This window comes from Lepidochelys kempii, chromosome 6, assembly GCF_965140285.1.
Source record: "Lepidochelys kempii isolate rLepKem1 chromosome 6, rLepKem1.hap1, whole genome shotgun sequence".
Classification (NCBI taxonomy): domain Eukaryota; kingdom Metazoa; phylum Chordata; order Testudines; family Cheloniidae; genus Lepidochelys; species Lepidochelys kempii.
In genome coordinates this window covers 57,558,197-57,581,415 of record NC_136385.1, presented here as the reverse complement: position 1 = coordinate 57,581,415, position 23,219 = coordinate 57,558,197, and the positions used below count along the sequence as shown (strand labels likewise).

The 23,219-nt window shown below is 40.3% G+C and overlaps 1 protein-coding gene across 1 annotated transcript; it reads right to left on the bottom strand.

The window, feature by feature from the left end:
• Positions 1 to 5,806: 5,806 nt before the first annotated feature.
• On the bottom strand, positions 5,807 to 23,219 carry API5 (apoptosis inhibitor 5). Its single transcript, XM_073348044.2, has 14 exons — positions 23,031 to 23,219; positions 20,961 to 21,122; positions 19,219 to 19,312; positions 18,745 to 18,810; positions 18,153 to 18,304; positions 17,164 to 17,370; positions 15,360 to 15,464; positions 14,331 to 14,420; positions 13,307 to 13,488; positions 12,898 to 12,991; positions 11,209 to 11,265; positions 9,878 to 9,954; positions 9,245 to 9,381; positions 5,807 to 8,080 (listed from the first exon to the last, which is right to left on the bottom strand). The coding sequence occupies exons 1-14, from the start codon at positions 23,097 to 23,099 to the stop codon at positions 8,001 to 8,003; spliced, it is 1,572 nt and encodes a 523-aa protein (XP_073204145.1). The 5' UTR covers positions 23,100 to 23,219; the 3' UTR covers positions 5,807 to 8,000.

Here is a 23,219-nt window from a genome sequence, read left to right as displayed (position 1 = left end):
GCTTGTCCCGAGGGGAGGGGGTGTGTCTCTTCTGCCCGCGGCTTCTCGTGCCCTGTGAGGCTCGAGCCGCTGTGGTTCCGGCTGCCTGTACGCGCTAGGGCGACCGCTGGGTCCTAGCGGCTGGGCGGCTTGAGGGCTGAGACAGAGCCGGGGCGCAGTCCCTGTCTGTGGCCTGGGAAGAGCGGGGCCGAGCTCTCTGCTGGGAGCAGGAGAGCCACGAACCTCCCCACTGGGGCTGGGCCTCTCGTCTCGTCTAGGTGAAGGGCTGGAAAGAGGAGAACAGCCCCAAATGCCCCTGGGCTGTGAGGCCCGCTGCCGTAGCGGGGGCGTGCTCAGTTCTCCCCGCTGCCAGCGGGTGCTTCCCAACCGCGGCTTTACAGAGAGGAGCCGAAGAGAGGCCCCGAAAGGGGAGCGGGCGTAGCCGCTCCAGCGGTGGTCGCCCGAGGGGCTGACCTGTCCCCCTCATCTCCACGGCTTGTTGGCCCATCTCTACTCCTCTCATCTCTGCTGGTCGTTTAAAGGCCGCCTTGGTTAGCGAGGTCGCTGCTGCCCAAAGCGTGTGAGGCAGGATCACAGTGATGTGGAGATCTGCGCTATCGCCTCCGAATGCCGACTCCTGGTGCCAGCAGTTCACAGTGCTTGTTGGGAGCTGTCACCCCCTTTTTGTTTTCCAGTTGAGAAGGCACCTAGGAGAGACCTACCAAGGGGAGTTTGAGCTTCAGGAGCCTAGCAGGGTACCTGGACTCCCCTGAGGTGAAGTCAAGCCAAGTCCAAGAAGCCCAGCAAAGTATGCATGCTCATATTCTAAACATCTGCCCAATCTAGTGGGAATGGCCATCTCCATTTGTTGTTTTAGGTAGGTAGAATTTGGTAGAGTACTGCTAATTTGCTTTCTCCATACTGGTCCTTACTTGAACCCTGACCCGAGGGCTGAGTGGCTGGGGCCCAGGCCTAGTGTGGACAACTGTTGCCGTGCTCAAAGCTGGAGAAATCGACCCCCCCATGTGTCCAAAAGCCAATCACAGACCTAATCCTGTGAACTCTTCCCTTTTCACTGCCTGCTCCTCTGCACACTCTTTTTTGTGCCCCACAACCTCTTTCCATTCTTTCTTTCTAGTTAATTCTGCCCAACTCTCACTTTCACTCCTTCAGCCTGTATACTCCCCCACCATATTAAGGGCTTTAAAATGTACTTGGCTCCTAATAGCCAAAGAATTAAACGAAAGTGATGGTGCTACTGTCTAGGAGCAACACAGAGTTGAAAAGTCAAGCCTCTTTCTTCCTCACACCCAACCACTGGGATTCCTGGCAAGGTGCTGTCCCTGGAGTCTGCTGACTGCTTTGGGGTTCCCATCTTTTGTAGGCTCCAGCTAGCCACCTGCTAATAAATTTGAAGTGTCTACTTCAAAGCACCTCTGGCTGCTAGGGAGAAAATGCTTCTTCACCTTCCTTTCTTCTAAGTCTCCTGACTTCTCCAAGGTAGAAGAGAATCTCCCCTAGCCTCCCATTTTAAGTTTTCAGCTCTAGTGAATAGTTCCAGTGGTTTCTATGGCAACTGTGCAAAACTTATACAAATGAAAACAGAATAAAGTGAACCCTCTGCTTTTCAGTTTGGTCAGTTTTCACTCTGCTGTAGCTTGGGACTCTGAGAAGCTTCTGAGGTGCTAGAGTTGTCTGCCTGCAGGTTCAGGCAGACATCCCTGTATAGGCTTATACTTTTACTTCACATTTGGAAGGCCATCTTCAAACTGACAACTAGAGCCTTCAATTAAAAATTCAAACTATTTGTTCGTGGTATCTCTCACCACTGTGTCCTATCAGAAGAAACTGGACTTTTTTTTTTGGTGGTGTTCATGTGTGAGGAGTAGGTTGAAGTGTACATCCAGATTTCCTGCAGAAGTGAGTTGCAAATTTGAGGGCCAATCTGTGTCCAAACTCTGTCTTTATTTTGAGAACATTCACCATTGAGAGTGATAGCTCCATCATCTCCATGGAATGTAGCTGGCTAGGAAGGTAATATCAGGTAGGCTGAAATGGTCCCTCAGGTGACTTGGGCCATTCCTACAATAAATAGGCATTGAGGTCCATGACTAAGTTGCAAACGTTTCCTGACCACATGTGGACAGGAAGCTTTAAGTCTTGTCTTCAATTTTTTTATTTGTTTTCAGCAACTGGCATAACTACGCTGATACAAACTTTATCGTAGATCTGGTCCATTTGTGCAAACTGCACCTTGAATCTGTACAGTTTACCCCAGTTTCAAACAAGCAAGGCATAAGACTTCAAATTTAGTAATCTAAGAAGAAAACTTGGTTGTCCCAAGTTTTGAGGGTTGTAGTTCCATTCTGCCACGTACATTAAGAAGAAATGTTGTGATTTTTGTAAAGGCATTTTTCTGCATCCTGCTTGTTCTGTTTTGGACTGTTGGGCCAGGGATTTATCATTTGTATTATTTCTTTTAATGTGACAGTCTTGTGTTTAGTTTTGTCTTTAATGTAAATTAATGCCACTTCTACTACTAATCAGAGATGGAAGCTATATCATAATTTATTTAAAATACAATAATTCTAATTCCTTTAATTATATGCATATACAAAAGCACTACATTGTATATCACTTAACATATAACATCTAACAAAACCACACAATAAATGAAAAGTTCAGTCATCCAACAGTACATACCCTTCACATTCCTCCATGCATAGGCACAGACGTCACTAACAGCAGAACCACCATATACTACACACACCACAACTTTGACTCAGGTCTCACAGGGATACCAGAATTTCAGAATCACCTTTCCCCAGATTCGCTCCCACAAAGCGGAATAAAAAGTTGCAACATGTGGTTTGTGTTGGTTGTGCTAGTCTCAACTTTTTCAACAAGTTAACGACAGGGTAAGTTTGAAGGGTAACAAGCTACTGTGTTTGTTAGCTAGAAGGCTCAAAAACTTTCATTGGAGTCGGAAGTGATTGTTTCTTAAAATTAAGACCAATTAACTCAAATTTAACAAATTATCTTAAGCTTATTTCCCATTACACTAGTAAGTTCAATTCCAGCTTTAAGAGAAGCACTGAAGAGAACCTTAAATAAGGAATTGCTACTAGCACCTTCATGGTTATGGATAATATGTCCTCCTGACTAGGAATCCAGATCTCTATATGCAGAATAGCCTTAGTCTAATCCTTTGCTAGAGCTACCTACTCTTGCTGCTGAATGCTTAATCTGAATGTGTCCACAACTATATTCTGTCCTCCTCCTCCTCCAAACTCACCGAGAATAGCCTGATGGATATGGAGGCATCTGCATTAGGCTGTTTCACTAATAGTGGCATCAGATTCTGGGATGCGCTCTGCTACACATTTGAATGCTTGTTTCTGATTTATTGTGGGAAAACCAAGTTCTGCTACTTCAGTGCTACAGGGCATTAAGGTCAGTACTTCCCCTAAAATCACAAACTTAAAGGTATGTGGAATGATATTGAAAAGCTCTTAAATATGCGGTTGCACTACTAACTGTGGATTTGATGGTCATGTCATTGTAGAGGCAGTCATTTACATAGCACTTTGTCCTTCTCCTTCACTACCTGAGCAAAGTGACCTAGAGATTTAAGGCATACAATGCCATAATTATTGTAATGAGACAATTCATTTGATTTTATTACTAGGCCACTATGTGCAATCAAAGCATTGAAGCCATATGAATGGTGACTGTAGTAGGCCTGGTGAAACCGGCATCTGACTATAACCCGCAAGCTGTATTTTCCCTATTAAAATCAAACCACAGTATAGCTTACAGCTCACTTTACAAGGTTGTGTATATTGCTACACCGCCTATTCTGGTTTGAATTGAAACATTAAACCATTGCTGGTCTTTCTGGAAGGAAACTGAACTTTTCCTTTGAACTACATGAAAAATCCAAATCTCTCCCACTCCCTACCTCTAATCACAGTAGTAACAGAGAACACATTCAAGCATCCCAAGACATGCTCCACAGTGCACTTTCCAAAGCAGTACCCAATGTCACTGAACCGTCCCATGACTTCTCTACTGAACTTTTCTGGAATGCAGGAAACTTGACAAACGTCCTTGCTCTGAAGGTACTTCTGTTTGACTTAGACTTTTGGGCAGTAGGATTGTTCTTAGCCTGAGGAGGTCTGAAACCTTAAATTTGACCCTGTAGGCATCTGGAAACCAGAGAAAAGAGCAAAGCACAGCAATGGTGTGGTCTCAGCAGGCCTGTGTTGCTGAACAGACAGGCTGTTTTAATCTGAATCAATTTAAGGTAGTTTTCTTTTTAAGAAAGGAATGAAACATCTGCCATAGGTACAGAAAATTATAGTAAACAAGCTTGGAGGCCATATGAATGTGCTCACAGAGGCTAAGTCCAAACCAACATATAGATTTAAGATTCTTCTAAAGTGGAGACATGCTTCCTGGAAGTCTGACTACTTGATAGGGTTTTCAGGCCCAGCAAATTCCACCAAATAAAACGAGGCAGAGAGTAGATGGAAGTAAACTCATTTCACAGAGATCATTTCAACAGCCTCAAGCTGCTAATGAATCTAGACCCTGCCAATGGGAGTTTGGGTCTACAATGACAGGCTTCAGAGTAGCAGCTGTGTTAGTCTGTATTCGCAAAAAGAAAAGGAGTACTTGTGGCACCTTAGAGACTAACCAATTTATTTGAGCATACCCCAAGCAAGATATGTTCATACTGGCATCCCACCTAAATAAAGGTAAGTGCAAAGAACTTGACTTAGGAATGAAAAATCAAATGCACAGCTACACGAGGAATAACTATCTAGACAGTAATACTGCTGAAAAGGATCTGGAGATTGTAGTGGATCACAAATTGAATGAGTCAATACAATGCAGATGCAAAAAAGGCTAATATTCTGAAGTGTATTAACAGGAGTTTTGTCAGTAAGAGACAGGGACAGAATTGTCCCACTCTGCTTGATACTGGTCAAGCCTCAGCTGGAATACTGTGTCCAATTCTGGATGCTATATTTTAGGAAAGATATGGACAAATTAGAGTGAGTTCATAGAACAGTAACAGAAATGATAGTTTTAGAAAATCTGACCTAGGAGGAAAGGTTTAAAAAAAAAAAAAACTAGGCATTTAGTTTCAACAGAGGACTGAGTGGGAACCCGGTAAGTCTTCAAACATGCTAAGGGCTATTATAAAGAGGGTGGTGATCAATTTCTCCATGTTCACTGAAGGTAGGACAAGTAATGGGTTTAATCTGCAACAGCGGAGATTTAGGCTATATGTTAGGAAAAACTTGCTAACTGTAAGGGTAGTTAAGATCTGGAATAGGATTCTAAGAGAGATTGTAGAATCCCTATAATTGGAGGTTTTTAAAAACAGGTTGGACAAACACCTGTTAGTGATGATCTAGGTTTACTTGGTCCTAACAGCACAGGAAGCTGGATGCTGACTTCTCAAGTCCCTTCCAGTCCAACATTTCTATGAATTGTAGCATGGATCATTGCAATCAGCTGACCTAAACTCATGCCATTTCTATTAGAGGTGTATCTTTCATTTCCTATCTGAAACTTTGCTTGAAGTGTTGCTTTAGATAGTTAAATAGCTACAACATTGTCTTAATGGTGGCTGCTTCTAATTTGGAGATTAAACTATTAATTCTATATATCAGTAAAATAATCAGGGAGCTCCTACTGGAATGAAAGCCATTAGAAAATAAGATACTGTAATGTCCCATTAGTGAGCCATTACAAAATGGTCTTAAAAGTATGAAACTGTTTAAAACTACAGTAATGAAACAGTAAGCCACTCAAACAAAATTACAAAATGAATTTATTCCAAAAGCATAAGGGAAAGTTTACAGTTGAACAAGGTGGTGCACAGGTGTCTCCAAAAGAATTCACTGCATCAGAAATTAAGAATGAAAGGAAGGGGGGGAAACTAGCTATTTCTGAGGCAGCAAGAACTTTGCTGAAGCTGCACCCATCTCTGAAAAAGATGTCTCAGAAGTTCTCATTGAAACTTCAGTGAGCAAAGAAGCTGCTTGCATCCAGTGATTAGAATATAAATGTGCTTACAAATAGGCTTTGACATTCATTTAGAAATCTTCAAATTATACAAATTATTGCCCTTTGTGAAACAGGCTGAATTTTCAAATGGAAATAACACATCGATCCTGTGCCTATTTTCAAAATGACATTTTGATCATGTCAATTTGTATTTGAAAGCCGAAGTTTAATTGCTCAGCTTCTTACTGACCATCTGAATTTAGCAAGTGTCTTGTAATCAGTAATGTAAGTTCAACTCAAGTGCTTATGGAATGTCCAAAGTTTACCACCACTGTTCCAAAGCTGCACAGAAATCAAGTTTGGAAACAGATTCTGTAGTTTGATAGTTTTGCTGTTCTGGCTTTTTTTTTTTTTTTATTATTATTATTAAAGGGTCAGTTTTCTAGAAGATCTTGCAATAGTGCCAGAAATACAAATGATGCATTCCTCAGATTGCAGTGATAAATATCAGAGAATGTTAATGAAGACACCTGTGTCAGATTCACAAGCTATTCCTCACAAATACACATGAAACTAGTAGGAAAACATTACTTTTAGGCATTTGGTTTGGGGTATGGTCATCAAAATGTTGAAAATAAAAGTTAGGGAAATCTTCAGTCCTCTAAAGCCTAAGGTATTTTATGTCAACAGAATTTGTTAATATTTCTTCCTTCCCCACAGCTTTTCTCCATTTTACTATCACACCTTTTACAATATTCAATCTCTACGAATGACCTGAGGAGAAAGTAAAAAAGTTTAAAGTGGTGAAAATGTGTGTGTGCGCGGGGGGGGGGGGGGGGGGGGGGAAGGGGGAAGAAGAGAACGACAAAACCAAACCTCTGTGCCAGATCTGCTCTTAAATAAAGTTGTATTTACTGGGTGTCCACTGTTAAATCAAAATCTTAGGTTACCATGAAGGACAAACTAGTACAGAGTCTTTAATTCTCCACCTGAATCAAATAACATAGCTGGATTTTTACAGTGGTACCCAAAATAAAATTTTATTTATATGTTTTTAAAATGCAGTTGGTATTGTTTAAAAAAAAAAAAATTTCAAGTGCCAAACAATCCAGAAATCTTCAAACGCACAGGAAAGAGCCAGGCCACTGCTGCTGTCCAACTGCAATTTATGAAGCTTAATTATTGCATCTGACTTTTCCCACTCCTGAAGTACTTCTAGTTTTTTTTTTTAACCTGTTTTACTGAAATTTCATGGCATATGCATACATATTCATACTGAACATTAAAAACCCATTTGCAAAACACCACTTTTGTATTACAATGTAGGGAGAAGAGTAAGATGTACAAAAACAAAAACATCACATTCTCCACAACTTTAAGTTAAATGATTGCTTCATGCTACAAGCAAAAATTTGTATGTCCATGTTACAGACTTTAAAAATCCAGCATTTGTCTGAATAGTCAACGATTCTGTTATAAAGAGTAAATAAATGCTAATTTAATAATGGTACTCTTCTCCACATATTGCAAGATATTGTTACAGATGAGGAAAGGATTACTGCAGCTGTCAATCTTAATGGACGTGTACCTTTGTAGTCATCCCTTTCCTGTCCATTATTTAATATATAAACTCAATTACAATATAGTTTTAGTTGAGTAATAGCTGATTTTTAGGTTAATATACAAACTGTCAAGATGTAGTTTCAGATAAAACTATGCTGTTTTCCAATTCCGAATAAACCCTGAAGACACTTCTAAAATAACTCAAAATTGCTGACTAATCATCCAAAAATACAGTTGTAGTTTCACTATGGACAAGTTTTGTAGTCCGTTAGAAAAGTAGATCATACATACAAAGGTATAAAGAACATTTAAGTCAGTCTTTAGCAGAAGGCAGTCCTTGAAGGGATACAGTACTCCAGGCAATCCTTTGATGAGCAGTACTTTCACTTTTACTGGTGTTTTACCCCATAATGGCTCTGGAGAATGCAATGGTCTGTTCAGTAGATTCTTCCTCGACTGCGATTACCTCGTCCTCCCCAGCCTCTCCCTCGGCCACCCCGGAAACCACCTCTCTGCTCTGAAAATAAATGCAAACGTTTATCTTATACAGGTCTCTTGTGTTTGAATAGCTGATTAAAAATGAAATTGCAATATATTATCATGCCTGTTACAGCTGTTCTGTTTTAGGTACAATTACCTGGGCTAACCCCATCTACGCAACAGTACTTAAAACCTTCCAACAAGATTATATTATATTGGTTTAAAAGGTTCTCTGTATCAGTTTAAATTAAGAGTTTTTATTGCCTATCCATCACAATATGTCTCAAACACTGACTTCAAATGTGGCTAATCACCTCCTTAAAATTAAGCATATACTTAAGTGTTTTGCTGTACTGGTATCTTAATGTTTTCAGTTTAAGGCTCCAACACCACTGGAAGAACCAGAGGACATAAATGAACTGTTTGTATATTGGAGTCGGTTTTTCATTTAGCTCCATTAAGAATGAGTTTGATCTCACTGGAAGAACCAAAGTGTCTCAAGGTTTCTCAGGCTTCTGTTAGTAGCCTATCTAGAGTCTGATCCCAGTGGAAGCCTAAACACATCAAAACATTTTAGACCCCTACTATTTTTTCCTCCCCTTGTAATAGTTATTAAGCCTTTAAAATTACATTAAGCTTAACTCTACAAAGGGAAGGACAGAACTTTGGATATTTAAAATTAGACATATTTGAATGAAGACCTCAAAGTTGACCATCCTCAGAGGATCCTGCACTAACGGGGACAAATTAGATGAACAGAATCATTTCCAGCTATAATTTCTAAAATGATATTAAAAGTTAAGATAGCCTGTAGCCCTTAAGGGTCTGCCTACCATGTCTAAAACTGGTGTTGACAAAAATTACAATATTGGAGACAACAGAATTTTCTTTGTTAAGAACAGAACATTACTTTATATCATAATATAATGTGGAATCTCAGCTTTCAGACAATTTAATCCCCAGATCTGCAAGAGACCGGTGGCTGCTAAAATGATGTTGCAAAGTTGCTTAGTTATTAGGCTGGTAAACTTATCCTATTGCTAGACCAGTGATTTAAAAAAATATAGATACAATTACATGGAAAAATCATGACAGCAAATTCTGGATCATCTGAGGATCTGGAAAGGAACTTGCTTAACTGACATCCTTCCCAGAGGGGTATAATTCACCCTGCAAGGTTCTTCCAAACTCTCCAACTTACCATAAGAAAAGCTACCCAGGTTGCTACTGTATTTCCCACTGGGTGGGTTGTATATTTGCCTGGCATCCCTTTTTGGTCCTGCTGGAGCCTTCTTCGGTGGTGAACTTGAAGTTGTATCTTCACTAGTTCTTTTTTGACTACAAAGGCAAGAAAATATAAAGAGAAGTCTTTGAAAGATGCTGCACTATTCCCAAGGTAGTAAGTACAGACACAGTATGCTCACCCCCATAGATTAGCATTTATGAGCCAGTAGAGCTGTTAATGAAGACACTCTGGAAGATGGTATTGTAGAACCTTCCTAAAAGACTGATCCCCATTTTGATTAAATTATCTACTGTATCATCCCAGCAAGTCTTGACACCTTATACCACTCGCCAACAACTAGAGCTGTTATGTGGCTCACGGTGTGGGAAACTGGATCCTGAGACTACCACTTATGCACAATGCCTACAACGTACTATTATACAATTGTAACCTTAATTCTATCTAAGATTTTTGCATGCGAATCTTTGGTTTTTAGCTCATGTGCTGAACAACATATACTGGCAAGTTGTTGTACATCATAAAATAAAAATTCCACAATGTGTGTATGCAATAATATCACTTTAAGCAAGTTTTCCTGGTAACTCTTACCCTGCATCAGCCTTCTGTACAGGTTTCCAAGACAGCGTAACTGTGCTCTTGTAAGAAGGGGGAATGTGGAAAAGGTCCTAAACAAACAAAATTGTGGACATTTTACCACAAAATGAAGTCCACACCAATAATACTCCATAATCTTACCTATATTATGAGTCTGCATTAATCATACTTCCCTATTCCCCCAACCTCCTTCAAACAAGCTCTTTAAAACCAAAGATGTTAAGTCCTAGGATCCAGAAACAAGAATTACCTGGATGAACCACTTAAAAAAATTCAGCTACTTTATTCCATGCACTCTAATATGAAATTCTAATTTCATATGAACAGAAGTGTCTCATGCTATGATTCTGCACAGTATATTAATATGTGTACTGTACATTACTACAATGAATTACAATGGCTCCTGTGTGGATCTCTGCTATTCCCACCACGGTGCTAAGAAGCAGCATGGGATTGAGCAAAGAATTGGCTCACACTAGAGTGCCACGGTATGAACTTTGAAAGGAAAGCATAATCAAAACAATTTTCTTTAAAAACATTACATTAAACCTTAAGTCAGCATTTCAGGGATATATTTCTAACTATAGATACCGAAGCATTGAATGTTACGAGGCAAGACTTGCTCAATCCTTAACTTGCTTTTATGCTTAAATATCCTGTAAACTCCATCAAACCTGCTGAAATCAGACACAGCAAGTAAATCCTAAACTGAAAATCATTGTTATAGAACAATTGGCCCAAATTTCTGATCAAAATGACACTGCAAAGGACAACTGACCCATTATAGTGTTTTTTTTTAAGTAAATCTTCCCCTCATGATACTGAATCATCAATTTATTGGCCTACAAACAAAGGGCTGCAACACTTAAAATTCCAGCTCCTCAGCAGGGTAATCCACCCAATTCAAGGTGGCTGGATGTCTTGATAATGATGCCACAAACTTTATACAGTGAGCAGGTAGAGTACTGAAATGGATTTCAGTCAGCCAGTCACTGTTACTTTCAATTCAATAAGCCGTTTATTTATTAATTTCCATTGTTAGTTGCTAATATGTAGATCCAGAGAGTTCACAAAGGAAATGTACTCGAATGACAGAAGGGGAGCACTGATCTCCTCAGACCAGGAAATTAACAAAAACTTAAGAGAAGAACTTTAACGTAGTGCCAATGCTGAATTTGATTTACTCCACGGTAGAGATGACAGTGGAGCATCTTGACAACAACATTTGATCCCCACCTGGGAAATTTCTCAATAGCTCTCTGTTCCCGAGCCTTCTATTACAGACCTGTTCCATGTTTAGACATAACAGAAGATTTAAGGCTTACCTTGATTAAAACATTGATGTTATTAGTTATTTTCAAGGCGACCACTTTAATTTTGTTCTGCAAAAGGGGAAAAATACAGCAATTTTAGTGATTTGAGATTATGTCCGATGCATTTAGTGAAGACAGATATACTGGAATTTTACTGCACACCTCCAAATAAATTTCTATGACCTTGATGAGAGATCTATAGCAAATTTCTGTAAATGACTTAGCTGTTATAATTTTTAGTTCTCAGTAATTTTGCATTTAATGAAAATCAGTTGGCTATAGAATTCCAGGATCTCCAATTTTCTACCATTCTTTGTTCAATACATTTAGGTGTCTCATTCAAAACAAAATGTATGGTGTGTAACTAGGCCAAACAGACACAATCTGTGGGTGAACAAAACACTACTATAATCTGAAAGCCAAAGTTCAACTGTGACCTGTTGATCTAGCTGCATGTGGTTATGGCTTAGAAGTGTCCCCCCCATCTCCAGAAGTGGCACCTGGATAGATGACATTGCCTGTCACGCATCCACTTGTATCTATCTGCCCCAATTCAGGTTTGCAATACAAACCCAGTCAAGAGAGCGTAACTGAAACAAATGCAGGAACTAAGGGATGTTCAACAGTAGCAGCCCAGCAAAAACCTTTTGCAGAGAACTCTCTGTCACTGTCTTGTTTCAATATGCAAGGAAGATTGGCCATGATCAGGCATAACTACTGAATAATCAGATACTGACTTCGGAAGCTAGCATCACTGGTTTTTTGTATGTGGAGTAACATTGCTTTTGAAATCCATGATTGGTGCTGCAACAGATGGGAAACTTAACTGCTTAGAGAATTGCAGGACTGTCACATTGACAAGCCCAGGACACTGAACACTGCTTTCTGGTATAAAGCGTTGGTAAACTGCCTGTATTTAAATAAATAAATAAATAAATAAATAAATTTGAGGATAATGCTCCTGAAAGTGACAGAGCACTGGTTAGAGACAAGCAACAGTACAGTGAGGTACTATGCCAGCTTCTCTCTGCAGCTCTGCTAAGCCAGTTCAATCTTCTCTGTTGCCCTCACTGTTCTAGTGCTTGGCCACTGTACAGCTCTGGTAATGAGCCTCAGTCCCAATCTGCTGCACTCCCTGCTAATCAGTGCACCCAAGTCCTGATTTCCAGCATCCTCTGGCACTGCAGTCCTGTGCTCTCACACAGCTCTTTCAGCTTCCTTGACTGCTGACCTGCAGCACAGTTGGTACTCCAAACTTGGACATGGCCAAAGGCACCTAATTTAGTACTTTTGTAGTACTGAGAAATATCATCAACAAATTTGAGTTCAAATTCATTTGCACATGAGGAGAATTGAACCTGGGTCTGTAGAGGTAAGAGAATGGTGCATTCATACATGCTGTCATCTAGCACTTAATAAATCTAGAAAACATTTGCCACTTTCCAGACCACGAAACAAAGTTTATTCAAACTACAAGAGCTTTCTCGCGTCTAAAATACTTGCTATCAGCTGTATTGATAGTATTTGCCTGACATGCAGTGTCAATCTACATTCATTTAGTAGGCTTAAGCAGCATAGTGACAGTCATTTCCCAGTATCATTCAATTTTAGTCATCTCAGCAAAAAAGGCTGGCTTTTATAATGGTTTGCAATAGCTATTCAGTAGAATTGATAAGAGAACTGCTTCCAGGGAATACATACCTCTTCTGTTTTTAAGGCTTCACCTGTTTTTCCTTGAAGTGCCAGACGAAGCTGTCGTATATAAACCTGCAACCCTCGGGCAAAATACTGTAGCCTAACAGAAAAATGAGTTTAAAGTATTTAATGAACCCCAATCAAGCCAAGCACAAAACTTCACACATTCCTGTAAAAGAATAGCACAAGCAAAAGGAAAACCGTGATATGACAAGAGTGTTTTTATTTTTAAATAAATGCTGAAAACATTTTTCAATCAGTTCATTATTTTGCTTTCTGATCTGATTTATGCTTCTCCCGCACCCGAACAGTTCAGCAGAGGAAGGATCAATAATATTCTACACTGACACTTCCAGTATGTTCATTGCAGCTGGGTTTGCAGCTAAAGTGATCATTCCAGTCTCTCATGCATTACCTGATTTTGAAGTCTTTCAATTTCTCTGCATTGAGCTTGGACGTGAGGAAGTCTGGAAGCTTTCGCCCCAGCTGATGAAAGCTATACAACAAACACTCCACATAGCTGAACTGCAACTTGGGCTCTTCATTACCTGCATTTTCCCCATTCTCTGCTTCCTCTGGAGGAAGTGGCATGTACTCCTGATGAACACCAAGCAGAACAGATACATGAGACACTTTCACTCACCTGTTCCCTTTTCTCCACTTTTTGCATCCCACCCACTTTCACAGGAGGGCAAGGCTACGAAAAATAAAACCTCAATATAGGAAATAAACAGCATTACCAAATCAGTTAGCTAAATATGTGAGCAGGTTAGCAGTCTAATCTATTTACCAGTTTCTCTTGAATGTATGGTCATACAAAACTTCTCTTTAACTTCAGCGTTTGGAAACAGCCAGTCCAGCAAACACCTAACTTATCAATACCACTCTGTGCATTGTTGGATTGTAGGGAGGACAACTAACATTTTTTCTATAGGCTCTGCTGCAGTCTTGTACAGACTTCAACTAGTTTAAGCTACATTACATAGAGCCTTATCTATTCTGACAATTCTAACAGAGTCTCCCTTCATTGCACTAGCTCCATGTTACTATCATTTGTTTCCAGGCTAGTGCAGATCAGCTACCAACACTTTTATCAGCATCTCAACTATACCTGCTCTGAGCCAGTAAGTGTCTGTGGTAGCCCTGCCACTACTGCCAGCACGGACGGATTTTAAGATCATACAAACACAAACCGTACTACTTTCTTCAACTTGGATCAAAAATGGTGTGTAGAGAAATCATCCAGTTCTGCAATGCTATGGAAAGATTCAAAGTGGGCAAAGAGATCTTTGCACTTATTTGTCTTGAACAGAAGAATAACCAGGGGTAACTACCTTTACAGGAAGGGACCAAAGATAAATGGGTAATAAGCAACTAAAGGTCACTCACTTTTAGGAGTGCATTTTTTATTATTGTATCACAGCAAAAGTCTGCCTTACCAGTAATTTATCAAAAAGCTTCTTCAAGTTTGATTCTAACTTTTCCATGTCACCACAAAACGAACTCATTTCAGCAAGTAGTTTCAATACCTACAAACAAGAACAGCTCTTGGTAAAGCTAAGAGTTATAATCACATAGTTGCATAATTTTAAATAAAAGTGGATTGCAACATTAACATGGCTTCTTCAGCATATCACAACATTCATTTGCCACAAACATCAATCATGATTTTGTAAAGTCTATAAAATACAACTCATGCCAGGTGAGGGACATCTTACCTTTAATGCAGGCTTTAAGTACCAGAGATTTGTAGAGAACTAAAATTAACATGTGACAGTAATATTTATACATGTATCTTAATTGTTAAGCAGTGAATGCCAGACTAAGCTTGTCTGAACCTCCTGTCTGCAGTCTACCAGATATTCATTCAAGCCTCCTTCCTCAATGCATTTAAGTTCCTCCTAAAGCCTCACTCCCTCCATGATATCCACAAGAAGTGACAATAAAAGTAATGAATATAAAAAGGTATTCAAGTTATTCCCTCCTGGCTTCTCAGTGCCTCTTGTCTATCTGGCTCTTTCAGCTTGTAAGCTCTTTCAGGCAGGAATTTTTCTTTTGTTTGTTTTGCACAGCACAAGCACATTGCTGATAAAGAGGTAACTCTGAGGGGACTATTTAGAAGACAATGTGAAGGAATAGCAACAGCTTGGAAAGTTCAGTGAGGTTACCACATGACTAATGACTATAGTCATTATTCCTCTTAATTAGGGTAAGGCTTTTGCTTTCTGTATTTACTCTTAGGCATTAGAAGGTTCTGCTCAACCCAGCTCCATCAGCTGGCAGAGTTCTGTGATCTTTCCTCATGTTATTAACTAGAAGAGCCATAGAACAGTAGATCAGCAAATTGCTGGAAAACACACTGAAGTTTTTACAATCTCAAGAGTGTTATGCAGAGAAACACTCACTTCTGCAATAAGCACTATGATGTGTATATTTGAGGTTTATTAGCTCTTACAGGCTTAGCTTACCTCTAACTGGATATCAAGGCCCTCCACTGGAGTAGTCAGGGAACTGAGGTTTGGTAACACATGCTCGCAGAAGTAAGTCACAAACCTTGTAGAATGAACATTTTTCTGTAAAAGTTCAGAAAGACACTAAGGTTACTGCAGGAGTTTGATTTAATTTTTTCCCACCTTCCCTGCCCAATGGACACCCATCATTTTGCTACCCCTTAGCTAATTTCTCCCTTCAAAACACACGGGCCCTTCCAGCTAAGAGTGGTGCCTAGGCTACAGGTGATTTTGATAAAATTGCAAATGCTTATTTTTTCCTATCTGTAACAGTTCCATTTCCCGGAAAACAGGCTTTAAACTACTGCAGTATGCCTGGCAATGGACCGAGTTAATCAATGTTTAAATTTAAATCCATCAGCAGAACATTTGTCTATTGGACTCTGCTCTCACCTCTGCAATATTCCTAACCCTCACTGAGAATGGAGCAAGAGGGTGAACTTAGGATTCAAATCCAGCTCTCTCTCTTGACAGCAGATAGTGCTAGGTCAGCCCAGTGGATATGAGGTAAGACACTATGTACAATTAATAGCATACCTGGCAAATATTCACTTTTTATGTCTAAAGAGGGGATTGTTACAAGATTCTAAAGTCTGAGCCAAAAAAAATACAACCCAGAAACTTTTGCAAGGGCTCATCCCTCTCTGGTTGTGTGAGTGCCAGTGTTTTAAAAAGAAGTTATTAACCTATTTCTGAAGTTAGGCTGAAGCCTTTTTTCAATGACTCTCTTTCAGTACAAGTGGTAATCTGTGTCTGATATAGTTGAGAGATGGCGCTTTCACTTGGCCAGAAGTCCTTGCCCATGACCTTAAATCCTGCCTTTATCTTATGATGACTTTCCCTTGCAAGACTGGAGCAAAAGCTGACAAAAAACTCTTTTGAACACAGGATGTCTCAGAAGTTGCACAGTTCCTTCTGTGCTATAGGTACCAAAAGAAACCACCACATTTTCCTTTAAGAGAGACTGTCAAAGTCTCCTGGAGTGGAGGAGTGCATCAAAAACAGTTAAATCAGTGAAAGTGTTAGAATTTCAGCGGATTCTCCATTTTACAAGATGGGGAGCTAGGGTTCAGAGATTAAATAACCTACCAAAGATCACAAAGGAACTCTGTGACACAGCCACAAATACAAGCCAGTGCTTTAATCACAAGGACATACTTCCTTTCCCATACCCCTCTTATAATGTTGACTTGTGATGTTTTCTGAAAGAGCAGTTCCTAAAAATTACATTGGGCACATAGAGCCAAGGCAACAGAATTGCCCATCTGCCAGGGATGCTAACAATGAGAAGAAAGAATGGTATTAAAAGCCTTCTGTAACCATGGAAGAAAGTTATCTTTACTAAATTAAGCCTAGAAATTGCACAGAGTTTATTAGAGAGAGAGCGCCTAGAATCATGTTGGCAAGATTCTCTTCCATAACCAATAAAGAAAATTTCAATTCTCTCAGCTAACACACTAAGACAAATACCACATCTGCTGACGAATAGAGGTGGGAGACTGAGACATCATTCACATCAAATTCTTCAATTTGTGAGAAAGCAGGAACTTAAGGAAGACGCAAGTTCTTATGATTTACAAATCTGAATGGAAATTCTCCAGAACAGATCAGTCCAAAATACATGTAAGACTTAGGTCAGAGAAACTGCTGACTATAAGTCACAGCTGTGCAATCACTCTGACACAGCTAGTCATGACTTTAAAGACATTACAGTCCGCAGCTTTAATATCGTACTAACTATACAAAGGAAAGAAATACATACTGAGAAGAGTGGCACTGCCTGCCGAGTGCACTGCAAGAGTCTGTCCACACAATCTGGATCGGACGGATTAAACGTTTGCTCCAGGTCAGCTTGTTCAGCCACCAGTTCCACCAGTTGCTGCCTCCCGCTCACTGTCTGTAAGCTTTTTAAGCCAGATAATATCTTCATGAAAAGGACAAATTCCTCACCCGTCACATCTTCAAGGACCTTAAAATAAAAGCAGAAAACAGAATCCCACTGAGGCAATTTGTAATACCCGTCTCCTATTACACTTAAGTTGGTAAATAGCACTGTTATCCAATAGTACAGTTTTAGCTCCCTACATTTTTTAAAAAATGGGAAAACATACAGTATCTCTGTATATGCCTCTGGGTTAAAGTAACGAGAGGGTGCCACAGACAGAAATGCTATCAAATTGAGCATAGGACCTCACTTTGCTCAGCCAATTATTTTTAAATATCGACTCTCTTTAGATTACTAACAAAAACTTGAATGCCTAAAACTGAAAGAACTTTAACCATGTAATTTACTTCTTATTGTTTGGTCAGTTTTCTTGTTTTTTGCATTTCTCTCAGTCTGGACAATGAAAACAGATTATAAATAAAAGTGGACAAAATAGTTGTGTCTGCATTGACACAGTCACATAATGCTGTAACATCTGGGTTGCAAACACAGAAGCATAGAATATCAGGGTTGGAAGGGACCTCAAGAGGTCATCTAGTCCAACCCCCTGCTCAAAGCAGGGCCAATCCCCAATTTTTGCCCCAGATCCCTAAATCCCCCCTCCCCCCCAAGAACTGAACTCACAACCCTGGTTTTAGCAAGCCAATGCTCAAAACAACTGAGTTATCCCTCCCCCAATCACAGAATCATGTATACAGTCCCATAACTGTGCATGGCGTTTTAAACAATCGAATACTGGAAACCTTTCTATTACAAAAAAAGCTGATTTAACAGAACCTAAATTTGGAGTGAAATACAACACTTACCTTCTTTGATTCAGTTAATATGAGCTCCTCTACTTCCTTTGTTAACACTTCTTCAGGAAGGGTCTTGAGTTTGGTAGAGAGGAACTTGATAGCTCGTTCTCTCACAATATCCTCTCCCTGAAGAATCTGACTGAACAAGCCTCCCAGTGTCCCTGAAATCCAAACAATTACATTAATGCAAACCGTTCAACAATTTTATCATTATGATATACAGTAAAAAGAAAAACTACTTTCCAAATTGGAAAAGCTCCAGAACTTATTTTAAAATTGCTAGTTTTAGAAACAAGGTAAACATACACCACAGCAGAAAGAAATAGCTCTTAAGGGCATAGATCATGCCTTCCTGTATGTTTGCATATCAACCACCACATTTTGGGTGCCACTATATTACAAAGTTGTAATGGCTCTGTATTTACATAAGCCAAACAGCTCAAGATCTGTGACACAGAACAGCAAGTGATAACATTTGCTTAAAATTCTACACTGCCCTGCAGCAGATTCAAGGAGTGAGATCAGGAATGGTTTTTGTAACTTATCAACGATTGGTGAGCACTTTAAACAATAACATTATATATAAGAGTCTGCTATTTACCTTTAGCATCCATCTTAAATATACTTAACAGAGCATTGTTCACCAAGTTGAATTCTGCGGAATCATCTGGGGAAGAGAAAATTCAAAGTCATGCATCTTTCTGATATGCTGAAGTAAGGGCAAGAATAAGAGGTCAAAAGAATACTTCAGCATAATACAAAAAGGTTTCTAACTCCTGACATCTGGTTACAAAGAGCAAGTCACTGCAGAGTTTAAATGTTTAACAAATATTTCCTGTCATCCTGGCATATTTGCACTGCAGATATAAGATGTCAACGACAGGGGAAAAGAAATGGAGCAAAAACAGGATATGAAGACAACTGTGACAGATTGCTACATAACAAGCTAATGAATCAACAGAGGAATTCAGTTTCCACAACTATAACTCTCTTCAACCAAACCAGCCACAAACATACATGTAACAGAAGCACATGGCAGCAGGAAATAGGCAAGGAAATCATCAGTACACGTTACCTGACTGCAGAAGCTGGGTCAGTATGTCTGCCACCCGGGGAAGATTATCTCCTGTGGCAAACTGAGGCAGCTCCTTGATTGCTTGGCGTCGGATCTGTCAAAATGAAACACTGTCATCATCTGAACAGAAGAGTCAAAATCTTAGCACATAATTACAGGCAGATTAGAATCAGTGCAGTCTCAAACAAGGTTCAGAAGAAAAACAGCTGAATGAGAAAAACAATCATGCGTTTGGTATCTAAACCAATGAAGAGTAAGATGATTTAGGGCTAGTCTACACTGGCAATGCTAAAGTGCTGCTGCGACAGCACTTTAACGTGCCTTGTACGGTCGTGGCACAGCATGGGGGGAGAGAGCTCTCCCAGTGCTCTAAAAAACCCACCTCCGCGAGGGGCGTGGCTTCCAGCACTGGTGCACTGTCTACACTGGCGCTTTACAGCGCTGAAACTTGCTGCGCTCAAGGGGGTGTTTTTTCTCACCGCTGAGTGAGACAGTTGCAGTGCTGTAAATTGCCAGTGAAGACGAACCCTTAGTGTGTGACTTCTGCTATCTTTTACTTCCAGTAGCATCCCTGAATTAAATGCTGAACTCAAATATTCTGAATTGCAGATGCTGATGTGAACTGCAGAACCCATGTGAGGTTTCTGATTTATCTAACTGTGCTGTGCCATTAGTTCCATACCGAAAAGTCTCTGCCCCAGCTATTAATCAGACACTAGTGACAGCTCAAACTTCAACATTTATGGTTGGTTTGGAGAAGTCTTATGAACAGATATTTGCAGATTATAAAATAACTATGATTTCATCTTGAGCCTAATTTTGTTGGGAAAATGCCATTTTAACAGATTCTTTAAACGCTTACATAAAAAAAATCACTAACGGATCAAAACCTCACGAACCAAATTTGGATTAAAAAATAATACAACTTCCATCCTTTATCTGATCATTTTCTACCACTTCTAGATAGGTATTATGGGCTAAAACAGAAAGGATAGGTTCATTTAGTGTACAAGACAGAGCCAGAAATACTGGGTTTTCTTCCCAGCACAACTGAGACTTCCTGTCTGACCTTGTGCAAATCACCTAAGTCTCGTTTCCAGAGGTGCTTAGCCTACAGAATCCCCCTCAAAGCAAACCAGAGTTGTGGGTGCTTAGGATGCCTGGAAAATCAGGTGTTTTTTTTTATTTTCTGCCTCATGTTTCCACTGTGTAAATGTAAAATGGTAGAAATATTTCCTTACCTTCAAGAGAAGATGTAAGGCTTAATACATGTAAAGTACTTTGATATAAAAAAAGTGTTAGGAACATGAAAAGTATTTTTAGTTCAGTCTCTGGCAAGAGAATTTTTTCCTGTAACTAGAAAGCGTCGAGTCACAAGGGATGGTGAAGAAAAAAACCCAACAAAGATTTAGCCGGTGATAGAAGATGAGTACAATTACAATGTGTTCTTCAGACATTATTAGCATTATCATGAGCTAAGTGACAGGCATCTGTAGGAATCAGCTTACTTCACCCAAAGTGATAAGAATTGCTTTGACTGAAATAAGAGGAAGGCACTAATGTAGTGTTAATTTAATTATAATTTTATGACACACAGACATAATATGTTTGGAAACATATGGACACTGAAGTCCAATTTTTTGGAGGAAAATACTTATATAAAATGGGAGAGGAATAAAAGGGAGCACAAAATAAAACTCAATATAGCAGCATGCTACAAAATGTCCAGCATGTATCCTTACAGAAACATCTTCATCCTCACAGAGGTCCAGTTGGGCATTGATAGCTGAATCAGCCAGCTCAGGGAAATGTTTGAAGAACTTTGGAATAAACTGTGCTGCTAGCCTCTTCTCCTTGGCACCTCCCTTTACGCCATCCAATATCACCTGATAAGCATCTTTATGCTAGAAGAGAAGACAGACTATATAAAGCAGAGCCTACTTTGGATTTCCCTAGGACCTAGAAAGGACTTTTTACTCTCAGTTGCACTTCAGTTTCATCATTAATACAGCAACCTATTTACAAAAAGTTCACGTATATTAATGATAAATTAACTGGACTATAATTTTCTTTGGCATAACTGTACTGGCTACTAATCAAACCAACAAAATTATTGACCAAAAAATAAAGGCTGCATTTAAAGAAAAAAATTACTGTCCAAAGCACCAATAAGGTAGGAAATGGCCTTATGGTATTCTACTTCTTATGAGTGGCAAAATTTCCACTGACTTCAGTAAGAGTAGATCAGGTACTTAACAGACAATTGGATGAGTAAATCACCTTCTGTTCAGCTGAATAACGTTAAATTTTTATTTATACCATCTAAGAGCCAAATGCTGCAATCAGATCCACATGAGCAGACCCTAAAACACAAGCAGGGTCACAATGAACTTGATGATTACCAGGGTTCCATGGCAGGATCAGAACCTGGAAATCTACTATCTAGACAGGGGAAGGAATTATTATTTGTAAAAGCTATAAGAACTACAATAATTAGTTTCTCTCTCAGATCAAGTTTGACATTTGATCTTTCACCTGGCCTTGCCAAGGCATTTTTTTTTAAATTAATCTAGCAACCCAGGAAATTCTACTGAGAAGCTTTTCTTTTCATGCTCCAAAGATGACTGCTGGCCAGAACTGGACAAGCAATCTTTCTGTCCCCAAATTGTACATTAGTACGTGACAGTAATTCACAGATGAATAATTATATTGCTCTTAATCAAATAATTGTTCTTACCACCTGTATTTTAAATAAACTATTGAACATAATTTCTATACTTGGAATTATGTTTTCTCTCTGACCAGTAACCCCTCAGTTGTCATTTACTTTGACTGTTTTCATTTTCACTCCTACATCTGCTTAGATGTTCAATACACACAGGCCCAGATCCTGCAAGCTCTTCTGCACATCCTTAACTCTACTTGTTTATGTAAAGTTATGCAGGATGGAAACCTTAAAATTCTAGCGGAAGTTTCCCAAACAACATACTATAACTGGAGCAAAAAATCCGAATACTTTATTCTAAAGAAAATGAACTGAGTTCTATTTTTAACACCCTACTCTCCTCAGTGTTGCAGAAAGGATGCTTTACTTAGCACAGCCTGTTCTGTGTGGCGATAATAAATTTAAAAGCTGTAAGACATGTCTTTTTTTCTTTTTATGACTGCCACAAGTTTTTCTGGGTCAAACACTGATCAAAGCAGGTCTGTTTTCTGAGACTGAGTTAATAACTCCAACCACCTAACACCACATTTAAAAGAGAGCCTCAGGCCTGACAAGCAGGACAGAGCTTCAAGGAACTGATTTTTCAGAGGTGATGGCTACCCACAACACCCAATAAAACGGAACAGGAGCAGTGGGGGCTGCGCACTTCTGGAAATCAGGCCTTCAACGTCCCGGAGAAACGTTGGCTACAAAACCCTTTCACGCCTGAGATCAAAGCGGCGTGTCACGAATGCAAGGTCGAGTCCCCCCTCCAACAGAAGGAGGCCGGGTCTGCAGCCACAGCAAACGGCCGGAGAAGAGACGAGGGCCAGGCTAACGCCACTGGCCCAGGCGGGCGCGCTGGGCGGCGTGCGCAATATTTTCATCAGTTACTTTTTTTTGCTTAACCCGCTGCCCGCCAACCTGCTCAGCCCCTGGCCGATCCCCCACTCCTGGGCCCCCCCGCCCCAGCAAGCCGCCCCTCCACCCTCATCCCGCTCCTTCCAGCCCGGGCCAGGCCTGCGCCCCGCAGCTTCCCCCCAGCCGGGAGCCGCCGCACTCGAGCCCGGGGCTTTCCGGGGCCGTGCAGGCCGCGGCCGGGACCCACCTGCCCCGCGGTCTCGGTGGCATCGGCCAGGATCCCATAGTTGCGGTAAAGCTCCTCCACGGTCGGCATCGTGCGGCGCGGGCCGGAGCTGGAACCGAGGCCGCCGCGGCTCAGGGCTGCTTCTCCGGCGGCTGCTGCTCAGGCGTCTACCGCCTCGGCCGCTGCGACGGCTGCTGCCCCCGAGCGAAC

Coding starts and splice junctions, on each gene's coding strand:
- API5 (XM_073348044.2), bottom strand. CDS start 23,099: ATGCCGACCGTGGAGGAGCTTTACCGCAACTATGGGATCCTGGCCGAT. Junction 14,421..15,359: donor GCCTTGATATCCAGTTAGAG/GTAAGCTAAGCC, acceptor TCTTGTTTGTAG/GTATTGAAACTACTTGCTGA. Junction 11,266..12,897: donor AAGCCTTAAAAACAGAAGAG/GTATGTATTCCC, acceptor CCCCTTTTGCAG/AACAAAATTAAAGTGGTCGC.